At 36.1% G+C, this 14,000-nt stretch overlaps 1 protein-coding gene across 1 annotated transcript in view; it reads right to left on the bottom strand.

The window, feature by feature from the left end:
- Positions 1 to 10,786: 10,786 nt before the first annotated feature.
- ENKUR (enkurin, TRPC channel interacting protein) overlaps positions 10,787 to 14,000 on the bottom strand; it is a 30,465-nt gene continuing 27,251 nt past the window's right edge. The window contains exon 5 of the mRNA XM_069086100.1: positions 10,787 to 12,862. Coding sequence (XP_068942201.1) covers positions 12,689 to 12,862 — 174 coding nt within the window. The 3' untranslated portion in view covers positions 10,787 to 12,688. The remainder of the gene's footprint in view (positions 12,863 to 14,000) is intronic.

Raw genomic sequence — 14,000 nt, forward strand, 5'->3', positions numbered from 1 at the left:
TAAGTATATATTATGTATGTACATTTATACACACATATACATATATTTGTATATGTTTTCAATTTTTCAGGGCCAAACCTGGTCATTATGATTATGTAGTATTTGATTCTTTTTTTTTTCTTTTTGGTTCTCCTTACATTTTTGCAGTCGTGTTTTTTTCGGATTCTGCTTACTTCACTCTCCATTAGTTTATATGTCTTTCCATGAGTTTCTGAATTCTTCATATTTATAATTTATCATGGAACAGTAACATTCCTATTGTATTCATACTTTTTTTTATTTAAGTGTTGCTTCTCTAACAAAATTGTAAATTTCTCAAAGGAATTTAATATACTTTACATTTTATTTCCACTAACCAACCTAATAGACATTGTCAAGAAGGTTCTACCATATTGGGAATATATTAACTTATGGTTGAGAAGAAAACAAATTTAATAGACTGTAACGTAAGCTGGAGATCAGTCATTTAATAAGCATTTATTAAATGCTTACGATGTACCAGATATTGTACTAGGTGATATGAATTCAAAGAAAGGCAAAAACGGCCCCTCCCCTTAAGGAGCTCATATTCAAATGATGGGGACAACATGTAAATAACTAGATACATTCAAGATATAAACAGAGTAGATCAAAGTCTAGAAAGGCAAGAAGGGTCTAGGTTTTGAAGTGATTTATGCTATGATAGAAAGTGTAGCTGGTACTGGAAAATATGGAGAGGGAAGTACTGTTATCAGGAGGAACCTAGGCCTCAGTGATTGTCAGAAGATGGAAACAGTGCGAAAAGAAGAGGTTTAAGAATAAAAAAGTTAATTATGGAGCAGCCATTTCAAAGGGCTTGGTGGAAGGCATGGGGAGATCTGGAGGTGGGCATTGGTAGGGTAGGGATGAAATGGAAGGGAGTTAGGGAATTGGCAACCAGGATGCAAGATGGGATTTGTACATTAACAATAGGATGGGAGTTCTTAATCACTAGGGTAAAGAGAGAATAAGAGGGTAGGTGTATGCTAACAGTTGGGGAGTTCGGACAGAGTATCAGTGGTTGGAGAAAGGTCTTTTGGGTATGTGATGAGATTATTCAATATATTCCTATGAAGTTCAACCAAGAGGTGATATATGGTGTCCATTGAGATCCCAGGAGGCCACCTCACAGTGGACAACAGGCAGGACCAAAGGGGTGCATGGTAGTCTGGTTAGGATGTGGTGGTTCCTTGGTTACCAGGGAAGGCTCTTTTTGAGGGGAGAGGGTATAAGATGCAGTGGTCATATTCGTCTTCCAAAAAAAAAGCAAAAAATAAAAGATTGGAGAAAGCTCCAGGGTACAGTCCAGGGAAACATGGAGATATGTCCTGGGAGTAGGGGGCTTGGTCTGACACTGGAGATGGCCCTAGAGCAGGACATCTGTACTGAGGGGATTATGAACTGAAGTGCTAACAGAGTCTGATTGGTTCATGGAACTCTTCCACAGGAAACTGGTTTTGGAGCCAGGTTTTAAAAGCCACAAAGAAGATGAATTGCCAAAGAGGGGGAAAAGTGTGCATGGGGGTGGGGGTGGGGTGGGGGTAGGGAGAGAGGGCAGAGGAAGGAGAGAATATTATCCAAAGAGGAGAATTAGTAAATTATGTGTGGGGAACACAGAACTATAAATTCAAATTTCATTATGTTAAAACACATAGAGGCTGCCCTGGAAAATGTTAATTTGGGGAATAAAACTCATCCATTATTAATTGTGCTATCATGGCTTTGAATAACGATATCATCCAGAACACTGATCATTTCAATTATGATCTGGATTTTAGGAGAGGCAGCAGAACAAGATGGATGGAGTGCCGAAGCCAGATTCAGAAAAGCCTTGGTTCTATCCCTCACCTGACACTTACTGCTGTGTGACCAGATGGTAAGTTTATCTCACCTTTCTGAGTCTCAGGCATCTCTCTAAGATGCTAATGAAGTGTGTTAGGTTGGCTGCCTTCTCTTTCAGTGGACAGAGTTCCCACCACACCAGTGGCACCATAGGTGCTTGCTATTTTGACTTTATGACAAATTAATTTTTTAAAAGCATATTGAATTTCAGTATAACCTCCGTGGGGTCCCTTCTCAATGTAGTTCCTTTTATGCTACGACCCAGGCCCCTAATATTGTTGTGGTAGCTGATAGTTTTAAACCATTCCATTTACTAAGTCAAATTCAGTGGTTACATATTCAAAGAAAAAGCATTCATTGGAACAGAATAACTAGGAAAATGTGGAATGAATCCGGCATAAACTTCTCCAGGCATCCATTTCCCGTTGATTGCTTCCTGTTTCCTGCACATGTCTTCCATGGATTAGCAGCTTTTCTCGTAATTCCTCAGTCTCCCCAGACTAAGAGGAGGAGGATGCATCAGCCACTCATGGCAGGCTCTGCTTGACTGGCTGCCGGCTCTCCAGCTCAGCATTTGGCTCCCCCTCCCCCTCTTTTTTTGGGTTGGTTTTGCTCATGCCTGGTCTCCACCTGTACCCCTCTGCTTGCTCCTTGTCTGGTCTTTTTCAAAGTGACTGTGCTCTTGACTGTCATCTTTCACAGCAGAATTTTCATTGTTATTGTTAAACTCTTCAACTGTAACTCTGCTGAATTACACAAAAGTGAAGGACGGGATGTAGTTCCCCAAAGTAAGTATAGCATCCATTCCCCTGATCCTGTCCCCCATACCTGTATAAATAAGATGGTGATAATCAAAATACTTTATATCTATCAGCCTATTCATTAATTGTGAATTATTTCATTTTTATGAAAGTCTGCCTGAAGCTTTAAAAACACATTGAAATGCCATACAATACATCAATACTAGGAATAGTTTTCTCTTGCTTCCATTTCATATGTTTGAGTGATAACATCAAAACTGTAAGAAAGGTCTATAGCAGGGGGTTGGGGAACTTATGGCCTCGAGGCCACATGTAGCCCTCTAGGTCCTCAAGTGTGGTCCTTTGACTGAATCTAAACTTCACAGAGCAAATCCCTTAATAAAAGGATTTGTTCTGTGAAACTTCACCCCAGTCAAAAGGCTGCACCCAAGGACCTAGAAGGCCACATGTAGCCTCAGGTTCCCCACCCTTGGATTCTATAGGATAATACTGGCATACCTTAGAGATACTGTGGTTTTGGTTACAGACAAGTGCAATAAAGTAAATTTTGCAATAAAGCAAGTGGCATACATTTTTTTTGTTTCCTAGTGCATATAAAAGTTATGTTTACATTATAATGTAGCGTATTAAATGGACAGTAGTATTATGTCCAAAAAATATACATACCTTAATTAAAAATACTTTATTGCAAAAAAAAAATGGCAACCATCATCTGAGCCTTCAATAAGTCATTTTCCTTTTGCTGGTGGAGGGTCTTGTCTCAATGTTGATGGCTGCTGACTGATCAGGGTAGTGGTTGCTAAAGATTGGGGTAGCAATTTCTTAAAACAATAATGAAGTTTGCTACTGACTCTTCCTTTCACTTGAACACTTAGAAACCATTGTAGGATTATTAATTGGCCTAATTTCAATAGTTTTGTCTCAGGGAACAGGGAGTCCTGAGGAGAGGGAGACAGGGAATGACAGGTTGAAGGAGCAGTCAGAAGACATGCAAAATTTATCAATTAAGTTTGCTCTTTTATATGGGTGCAGTATGCTGTGCCCCAAAACAATTATAAGAGAATATCAATGATTGATGATCACAGATCACCATAACAGATGTAATAATAATGAAAAATTTGAAATATTGCAAAAATTACCAAAATGTGGCACAGAGACATGGTATGAGTATGTGCTGTTGGAAAAATGGCACTGACAGACTTTCTTGACACAGGGTTGCCAGAAACCTTCAATTTGTAAAAAATATCCTATCAGTGAAGTACAATAAACTGAAGCACAATAAAATACATGTTGATAAGAGATATCAAGATTATAAGTCAATTTGCTTGTATTTTTATTTTTAGATCACTTTACAGTTCCATCACACCCTAAAAAAAGGCTATGAAATAACTCATCAACTACTTATTTTTGTGGTACTTGATTAATCAAATATTTTTTAAAAGTTAGAATCTGATTCCAATGCTGTAAATTTTAAAATGATTATTATTTTCTAAATGTCATCAAAATATACTTAGAATGAACAAAATCTCAGGATTCACTACTGTATTTTGATCCCCCAATGGGTGTGTTAGGGTAATGCATTAACTTTGGGTGTGTTACAGAACTACACAATTGCTGAAGTAGTTGGATGATGTAATTAGTTTCATGATCCAAGTTCTACAATCATGTTACAATATGGAGCCAAGATTTACTCTTTTTCAGTCTGTACCCAACCATGCCTATGTGACACTAATGTTAGTGCCAGGAAGTATGTCAGTAGGCTGTAGCTGCCTTCTGGTGTATCAGTGTTAAGGAAAATATAGGGGAGGAGTAGAGAAAAAAAGGAGGGAGGAAAGAAAGAAGAAAGGAAGGGAGAGAGAGAGAAAGAGGGGGAAAAAAGAGGGAGGGAGGAAGGAGAGAGAGTGTTTGTTTTTTTAGGGACTGTACAGCTGAAACCATATGTGACCTTCTAGGTTATTTGAGGTCCAAAGTTTGTGCCTGTTGGCCGTATAAAACAAGAGATTTGTCCAGGAGAATAGTCAATTGCCTTCTAAAGCCAAAAATGGAAGAAGAAAAAAAAAAAAGAAACTCTGAGTTGCTCCATAATGGAGCTGCTTAGGGGTGGGGAACTTATTATACAAGACTGAAATAACCACTGTTATTGCCTTAGTAGGGAAAGGAAATAAATTGAAGTTAAGACAATTCCCTTTTCTCTTTTAGGTGCTTTTTAAGAGATTCCGTTGGGTAAAGGAGCAGCCTGGCAATTACAGAGTAGCACCAATCAGACCCTTTGCAAAGTCTTACTCAGATGTCTCATTGTGGAGTGGATGAATGCCAGCAGAATTAGAGCTTTGGCGGCTTCCCTTGTAGTGGAAAGGCTTCAAGTACTCCCTAGGCAACACACTATGTCTGTTTTCTGAGGGCTAGCCTAGGTAAGTACTGAAATACTCCTATCCAGTGGGCTGGCCACTTGGTAATAAATTCTTTGGTCACGGCAATCCATGAGAGGAAAATGCAAACCATCAGTCTTGTCTGGCCCTTTGACTTTTGCAGTGCCAGTGGCAAGGTGGCAGAAAAGAGAATAAAGGATGTTCAGAGTTACAGATTTTTTAGAGCAACTACAATCTTCAGAGGCAGCATGGCACAGCATATCAAAAGTAGACTTTGAAACCAAGATGTCAGTTCAAGTTCTTCCTCAGACATATTTTCTGTGGAATCCTTGACAAATCATTTAACCTAGCAGTACCCCAGACAGCTCTCGAAGTATTAAAATATGTGTTAATCTGAATTGGTAGAAGATGTTTCCTCACTAGAGGTTCAAAATACCAGTAAAAATACCAATGAAATCACAGGTCTGGTCCAAAATACAGACACACACACACACACACACACACACACACACACAACTGGTAATCTAAATGTAAGCTTCTTTTCCAATGACCAAGAATTTGAATTACTATTGGAAGAACTGAAACAAATCAACCTTGACCTCACTACTAAGGACGTCAGCAGGTGAAAGTTCCCTTAAAGGTTCTCCTTGGATAGGCAAATTATGGAGTTCATAGAATTGGTTTATGTTATGTCCAAAGACAATAAGAAAAGTCATTTTGCAGAGCACTTGGTCACTCAGTATTGCCATGCTCACAATATGCATTTACAAAAAAAATTACTGGGAAGATAATTTCAGCCTATGCTACACCATCTATTACAAAAGATTAAGAAGAAAAATTCTATAAAAAACTCAATAAGACTCTTCGAATTAAATCAATATATACTTTAAGTAACTTCAATGAAAAAGGTAAGCACAGGGGAGAATGGTGAAGAATATGTTGGAAAATGTGATTTTGGAGTGAGAAATAAGGGACCCAAGCTTGTATAGAACCAACACACACACACACACACACACACACTAAAAACTTTTTTCAAGAAGAGAATGAGGAGTCATTACATATACTGAGCAGTCAAATAACATTATAAAAATGAAATTGATTATATTCTAACACAGAGGAAACAACTGTTTAATGATATGGAACTCATTTCCAAATCAGCTGACTATATACAATGTTAGACCATTAGATTTTTATGGCAGATATTAACTAACAGCAAATAAGAATAAAAATTAGAATAGACTAGAATATAAAATATAACATAAATTAGAAGTGCACAATTGAGGTAACTCCAACCCGACATATTTAAACAAGATATTGATGATGAAAGATGGAGAAATGGGCAAAAGAACAGACATTGGCAGAGGCTAGCATCATTTCCAAAGAAAGTTTAATTTATGTAAATCAATTAGCACAACGAGAAAACCAAAAGAGACTAGAAAATGCATCAGCCCAAACACTTTCAATCTCTTTGCCAAACAGAGAGATGTAGCAGCCAAGGTCAACATTGGTTTAGAGTGTATGAGCTTGTTTAAAATCTTAAGGAGGAAGAGTATCGCTGCTTCCAACAGAGAGAAGCATAGGAGTAAAAACTAAGCTTGCAGAAAGTTAATCAAAAGACCCAACTAAACCAGATCACCTTGAGAACATTGAAGGATGAAATTGGAAGAACAAGAGGATAAAGAATGGAAACGATCTATCAAAGTTTTTAAAAATGATTTTCAAGCAATGATAGTGTAGATATACTGTTTGAAGAAGTAGAGATGGCCCAAAAGAAAACAAAGACAGAAAGAGAAGCTGGACCAGTCATAGGAGAGGTGCATGCTGGAAACAAAATAATTTTGAAGGCATTAAAAGACAGATATATGTGAAATAGAGGAAGATATAAAATGCTTGGAGAAAAGACTTCAAAACTCATTACTGAAAAAGAGGCAATTTAGAAGATACTAATAACTATCAACCCATTTACCTACTTTCCAGTCTCTATAAAATCTTCAAGAGAATAATTCTACACAAGTAGTAAGGGCATCTTTGATCAAGGTATAAAAGCAGAACAAGTAATCTTTTATAAATGGTGCAGACTACATCAGTATAGTCACACAATTGAATGAAAAAGATGCAGAGAATACAAAAATCTCACTGTATTTACTTTTTCTAATTATAAAAAAGCATTTGATTGAGTAGAGAAAAATGTTCACTTAAAACAAAGGCTATTCCCCTACGTGGTCCATGCAGATTTCAGTAAGTCTATGAATGTGGATGAGAAAACAAATTACATCTTTATTTCAATATAATGAATATATTATATAATTTTACCATGATTTCCTTTGTAATCTTATGTAGTGTAATTTTATGCATCTAAAAACATTATTGTGGGAAGGGGTACATAGGCTTCACCAGCCTTACTGCCAAAGGAGTACATGATCCCCCAAAAGGTTAATCATCGCTCTAAATCCTCTAGCAGCATAGAGATGTTAGACTTATTTAAGTTTCATTGAGAGGAATAGGGGAGAGAACTTTAACTGACGCCTGATTATTGACATTAAATGAGGAATAAAACAAGAGAAGTGTGTTTATCAAAGGCATTTGCCACTGTCACAAAGAATATCCCATTCAAAATCCAAATGGAAGAGGGATTTCCTATAACTGATGAGGTTCTCCAGATGTTCTTGTATGCAAATGACATTGTTTTTATTTTATCAAGTCTCAAAATGTTTTGGGAGTATCTTGAATGAGTTCTCTAATTGGTTAAAAGAATCCTAGTCTAGTCACACTAGAAATATCCAGTAGATGAAAAATATTAAGATATGCAATTGGATGGACAACTTATAGAACCTTTGATCAATATAGACATCAGATAGACACCAAGGATGGACAATTAACTGTACAAGGAACTGGATTTGGAGAGCAGGCTACCTTGGGCTTTGGAAAATTGTACAATGTTTGGTAATCCCAAGCGTCTGATAGAAGTCCATTAAAAATAGTCTTTGGGTGATGTTGTATGATTGTAGTTTGTAGACTAGCAAAGAATCCAAAGAATTAAAGTTCACCCAAAGGGTGATGAAGAGGCACATGACAGGCTCCAGCAGGCTGAACATTATTGCCAATGAAAAGTTATGCAGGAGAAGTATCAGAGATGTTAAGAACAAAATAGCAAGTGGGTCAGTTTTAGGGGATTTACGGGATGATATGGACAAGAATCACACAGTATGGGAAGGCATGAATGGGTTGCAACCTGAATTGTAAGAGAGAGAATCCACCTCAATTAGATTACTGATCCATCCAAGTTTTGAAGCACCAATCACATATGGCATGAATTTAACTCCTCTATATTTACCATAGAGAGGGAGTAATTAGCACAGATTATGGAAAACTGTGGGTAAATTGTCCAGTTTGGTAAAAGAGAATCCTACCATGAGGAGCTACCTGGCTCCCAAAAGCAGGGTGATCTTATACTTATTGGATATACCTACAGTTCCTACTCCACAGAATTGTTATAGCTTTGACCAGTGATATTTGAGTAGGACTGGGAGTCAGTTACAGGGAAGACTTCTGGACCAGGCACAGGTAGTCTGAAGTAATGGGGAGATGGAAGTGAGGACACAACTGAATGAAGGTTAGAGAGTAGTAAGATTTTTTTTAATCACCAGGACTTTTATATCTAAGTAAGTGTTGCCCCAAAAAGTAAAATGATAATGTTGGGGGGGTGCAGTAGTAGAACAGGTGCATTAATATACTGATGGTAGACCTGTGCATTGGTATGATCCAGGAGTGGGGAACCTGTGACTCTGAGGCCACATGTGACTCTCTATATCCTCAAATGTGGGCCTTTGACTGGATCCAAACTTTTATTAAGGGAATTTGTTCTGTGAAGCTTGGATTCAGTCAAAGGGCTGCACTTGAGGACCTAAAGGGTCTAGATGTGGGAACACCCCTGGATAGGCATTCTGAAACTCAATTTGGAACTATGCCCTCAAAATTAATATACTGTGCATACCGTTTGACACAACACTATCATTACTAGGCCCATACCCCAAAGAGATAAAGGAAAGAGGAAAAAGAGCTATATGTACACAAATATATTTATAGTAGCTCTTTTTGTGGAAACTAAGGGAGTACCCATCAGTTGGGGAATGGCTGAACAAATTATGTGAATATAACAGAATACTATTACATTTTAAGAAATTATAAAATGGTTTCATAGAAAATTGGAAAGATTTGTATGAAATGATGTAGTATGAAGTGAATAGAGCCAGGAGAACAATTTTGTATGATAACAATACCATTATAAAGATAAACATCTTTGAAAGACTCAAGAACTCTGATCAAAGCAATGACCAAGCATGATTCCACAGGACTGATATGAAGTATACTACCTACCACCAGAAAGAGAGGTAGTGAGCTCAAGGTGAAGGACAAAGATACATTTTTTTGGACATGGCCAATACTGGAATTTGTTTTGCTTGACTATGGATATTTTTTACAAGGTTTTTTTCTTTTTTCTTTTCCTTTCAATGAAAGGGAGGAGAGAAGAGAAATTAGATTGTTATTAATTGAAAAATTGAAGAAACAAAAAATAGTTTTTCAGAGTAGTCATCAAAAATATATGCATTATGTCTGAATGTGAAAATTGTAATATAGTTTTTCTTAATGTTTCATATGAGAAAGTCAATTGTTATTTAATCTTTTTTAAACTATATGCACACAGACACCACCATTAGTAGCATCTTTGGATATAAAGAAGGTCATCTAGAAGGTGTGACTATGAAGAAATATTATTGAAAAAATACACCATATTTTATACATCTGGACAAGTTTTCCTCTATCAGCCTGTCATGGAAACTAAAATTCACATAACTGTAGAGCCGATCTCAGTAAAATCGTGGGATTTGGAGCTTAATGGGAACTTAGAAACCACAGAGTCCAACTTCTTGTTTTCGCAGATAAATTAGACTGATTTAGGTTGAACCATCGTTATGCAGGTAACAAGATTCAGAGGAAGCATTTCAATCCAGATCTTTGCACTTCAGATTTTCCTCTATCCCTTTTTAAAGGTCACTTGAGGAGACTATGCACATTTCAATGATACACTGCTCAAAAGATTCTGGATTCTTTTAGAGTTGCTTTCAGTACCATTCTGCAAGCTATTCAAGCAAATGAATATTACTGCTCTGCCCACTGCTCACCTAACAAAGACTTTTTTGCTTGGCTTGATCATCAGACTTCATTTTTATCTATATGTCACCAGCATTTAGCATAGCGCCTTACACAAAGTAGGCTAGTAAATATTTATTGAATTGAGATTTAACTTTGGGTGATTTTTGACTGCCTACAAAAATCAAATCCACACTCAGAGGGCAATGATTGGTCTTCATGGAGGCCAGTCAGTCAATCAATAAGCATTTATTGAGGGCCTGTTGCTTGCCAGACACTGTACTAAGCATTGTATCTACATTCCAAAGAATGTAGTTCCAAAAGAGGAAATGAATCCCCAAATGTTTTAAACAGTGGCAGTACCACCAGAATTAGTAGCCTGATAAGGTGACTACTTTATTTATTTATTTTTCTTTTTTTTTTTTTTGAGGGGGGAGAGCAGGGAAATTGGGGTTAAGTGACTTGCCCAAGGTCACATGGATAGTCAGTGTTATGTGTCTGAGGTCACATCTGAACTCAGGTTCTCCTGACTCCAGGGCCAGTGCTCTATTCACTGTGCCACCTAGCTCTCAAAGGTGACTACTTCAAAGAAAGTTAATTCATTAGGGTAAACTCTGGAGTGTGTATGTGAGTGTATGTGTGCATATGTTAAAAAAAAAAGTAATTTCATTGTAGTTACTCCATGTAGATAATATTTTCAGTACTTATAGATGTTGCTGATGTGTGCATAGTTGTAGTTTAAAAAACACGCATTTGATCTCCTTTCCATATAAATGTTGTTCAGTTTGTAACTGTAGCTATCATAAGGTCATTGGCTGTTTGATATTCTCCCTCTCTGCTTCACCAGACACAAGGATTTTATTTGGGGGTGTAAAAAAGTGTACTATATTGCTGAAAGCTGGACATGATACCTTAATCTCAAGGCAGGGAGCTTTCATTGATAGCCAAGAAAATCCTAAAGGCAATGAGACTGAGTTTATGTCTGAGGATGGACTGAGAGGATGGACTCTCATAACTGAAACCGAAACAAGCAGTAATTTGATGGTTAAAACCCTCCAAAGGGGTTCGTTCTCCTTTTGGCTGGTAGAATAGGGATCCCCATCTCCTTTTCTCTTTTAACAGGGATGTAATCCATCCAAAACCTTTGGAATAAGAAGCCTAATAATTAATTATTCAAAAGTGGAACGGTCTGTTTCAAAAGGTATAGAACGTCCCCCTTCTCCAGCTCCTACTAGAGCTCTTCGATAAAAGATTCTGGTATCAGGTACAGATAGAACAAGATGGCACTGAGGTTCTTTCTAATTCTGAACACATTGGGTCTGAAGAACCTCCACTAGTCAGCTGACAGGAAGTCAATTTCCATTTGTAAATAGCTTGAAAATGGAGGAACAGAAAAATGACTGCTAAACTAACATTGTTTCCATGTGAATAGATAATATGAGTAATAGAATAAAGTCCACAAAAACACTATGTTTTACAAAATATAGCAAGAAGTCAGATGCTTTCTTTATTTAAGTATCCTCCTTGATCCCCCAGCATCCCTTTGTTTCAATATCCTCAATAATACACTTATTGAATAAACTAGTGTTTGGAAATCCATTCCCTTCTCTCACTCCTTCCTCTCCCCCTACTCCCAAATATAAGAATTTTCAGTCTGGTATAGTAAGGATATTTACTCATGGAAGGAATCAAATGTCACAGATAACAAAAGCAGCTTGGGTATTATATATCAGACATTTAAAATACATTTTTTCATTTTATCCTCAAAACCACAATTACTCTGCGGCATGGGTAGGGTAATTATTATTATTATTTTTATTCTATGAAAAATACCGATAATCAAGAGTGGTGAATTGATTTGTTGAAGGCTACCAACTAGTCAGTCACAGAGTTAGGCTTAGGAAACAAATCTTTTACCATTTAGTCCAGTGTCTTTCCAGTATACCATGTGCTATGTTCATTTGGATAGTGGGACATAGACAACTGTTTGAATTTAAAATTGGAAATTGGTCTAGAGGGGTAAGAGAGTATATCTTTGTTCTAACTCAAATCATGTAATTTTAAAAATAGGTGTTCTCCTTGCATAATTTTTGTAGGGTGGAGAATGCATGCATAGAGGGAGAGGTAACGCTATTAAAGTCATATTAAGTCTATTAAAATAACTTTGGAATGAAATCTATATGAAGGTACTAAGGCACTGAGCTAAGACTCTCTCAGTATAAGGAATTTATTAATCAAACACACACACGAAACTTGCTTAAAATAGAGGAATATCAATGATGAAAATCTCTAGAACAGAAACAAAGAACATCAAAATTTAATTTGTTCATACTTGGAAATCCTTACACTGGTAAAAAAAAAAATCTCATAAAAGTGAACAATTCACATTATTCTTTATACATTACTTAAGAATGTATTAATTATTTTAAGTCTGCTGCTTTGTTCTCTTAGTAAGATTTTTCTTCTATGAATAGCATGTTATCATTTCATTTTTTCCACCTTGTATTTTTCTGTCTTAAAACGAATATATATTCTACTAATTCTTCATTACTTATTGGCAATGTAGATGACTTTGTGTTTTTCAATTACACCAATGTCATGTTCCAGTTGTTTCATCTCTGCTTCTAGTCTTTGCTTGCGGATCTTCTTTGGTTGGGAGTCAATAAATACGGAAAGGGACTGGAATTCCTTATGTACCTCTTCCCAGTTCTTTTTCAGGCCCTGTAAATTTGTGAAATGCAAAGGAAACTGATAAGAACACTAAAAAGAAACCACATTGTAGGTTTTTATCAAGTCCTTGGCAACAGTAAAAAAAAAAAATAATGCATGAGGGCCAATTTCTGTCCTTGGATATGTGTGCAACTCCCATTGGGAATATTTATTTGCTATCTTTTTAATAGAACTGCACTTAAAAACATCTATCAGTCAAATGCATACATCTAAAGCTAGAAATAGCATGAAGCAAAGTAATAATAAATTTGGAACAATAGTTTAGTATGTAACTTGTGGTTATTATTTTAAAACAAAGCAAAAACATTACACCCAACTTAGAATTGATATCTGCAAATAGATCTCTGAATTGAAAATGGTATATTTCCAAATTTGGCTTCATTTCTTTGAAAAATTTTACTAGTTCATAAAAAATATTTATTTTTTTACCAATAAAAAAATGAATTTTCTAACTAATGCCAAGATTCAATTTTCTGGGGCATAATATATTTTCATAAAGAACAGGATTCTTCTACCATACTAAGATTTAAATTACCTTTCTACATGCTTTGTAGTGATTTAAATATTATTAAAGGTAATAAACAGGCTAATTTAATACTCTAATGTTTTACATTCACAAAACAATTCAAAGCTATGGATCTCTTAGGAGCTACAATTTGTTTTTTTCTGTGTATGTAAAAATATAGCATATATGTATATATGTATGTGAATATATATACATATACACACGTAAAATTTTGTGTTACAGAACATTAGTGGGTCCCCATTTAAAAAAAATGGTTTCCAACTACTGCATAAAATATTTTGCAGCTCTCCATAGATCTTTCTCTCTCTATATATATGTATGTATATATATTTGTATAAAAGTAGAAATAAAGAACCATAGAATTGTAAATATTGTTTGGAAATGGGGTGGTGATTTATTAAAATTTTAAGATAGCATCAAAAGGCTCAATAGACTTAGTAGCTTTCCAAATGGGTTCTTGAATGATAAATTTCGACCTTATTGTGGAATATCATAAAATCTCAACTATTTAGTTCCAGGCTTAAATTAATATTATAGTAAGATAGAAAAGACTAGAGAGGACTGTGGTTAGTCCAGGAAAGAGGAATAGAACTGGCAGTTCCT

This window comes from Petaurus breviceps, unplaced genomic scaffold, assembly GCF_028583685.1.
Source record: "Petaurus breviceps papuanus isolate PSGF00001 unplaced genomic scaffold, PetGlider_PUasm1.0 178, whole genome shotgun sequence".
Taxonomy (NCBI): Eukaryota; Metazoa; Chordata; class Mammalia; order Diprotodontia; family Petauridae; genus Petaurus; species Petaurus breviceps.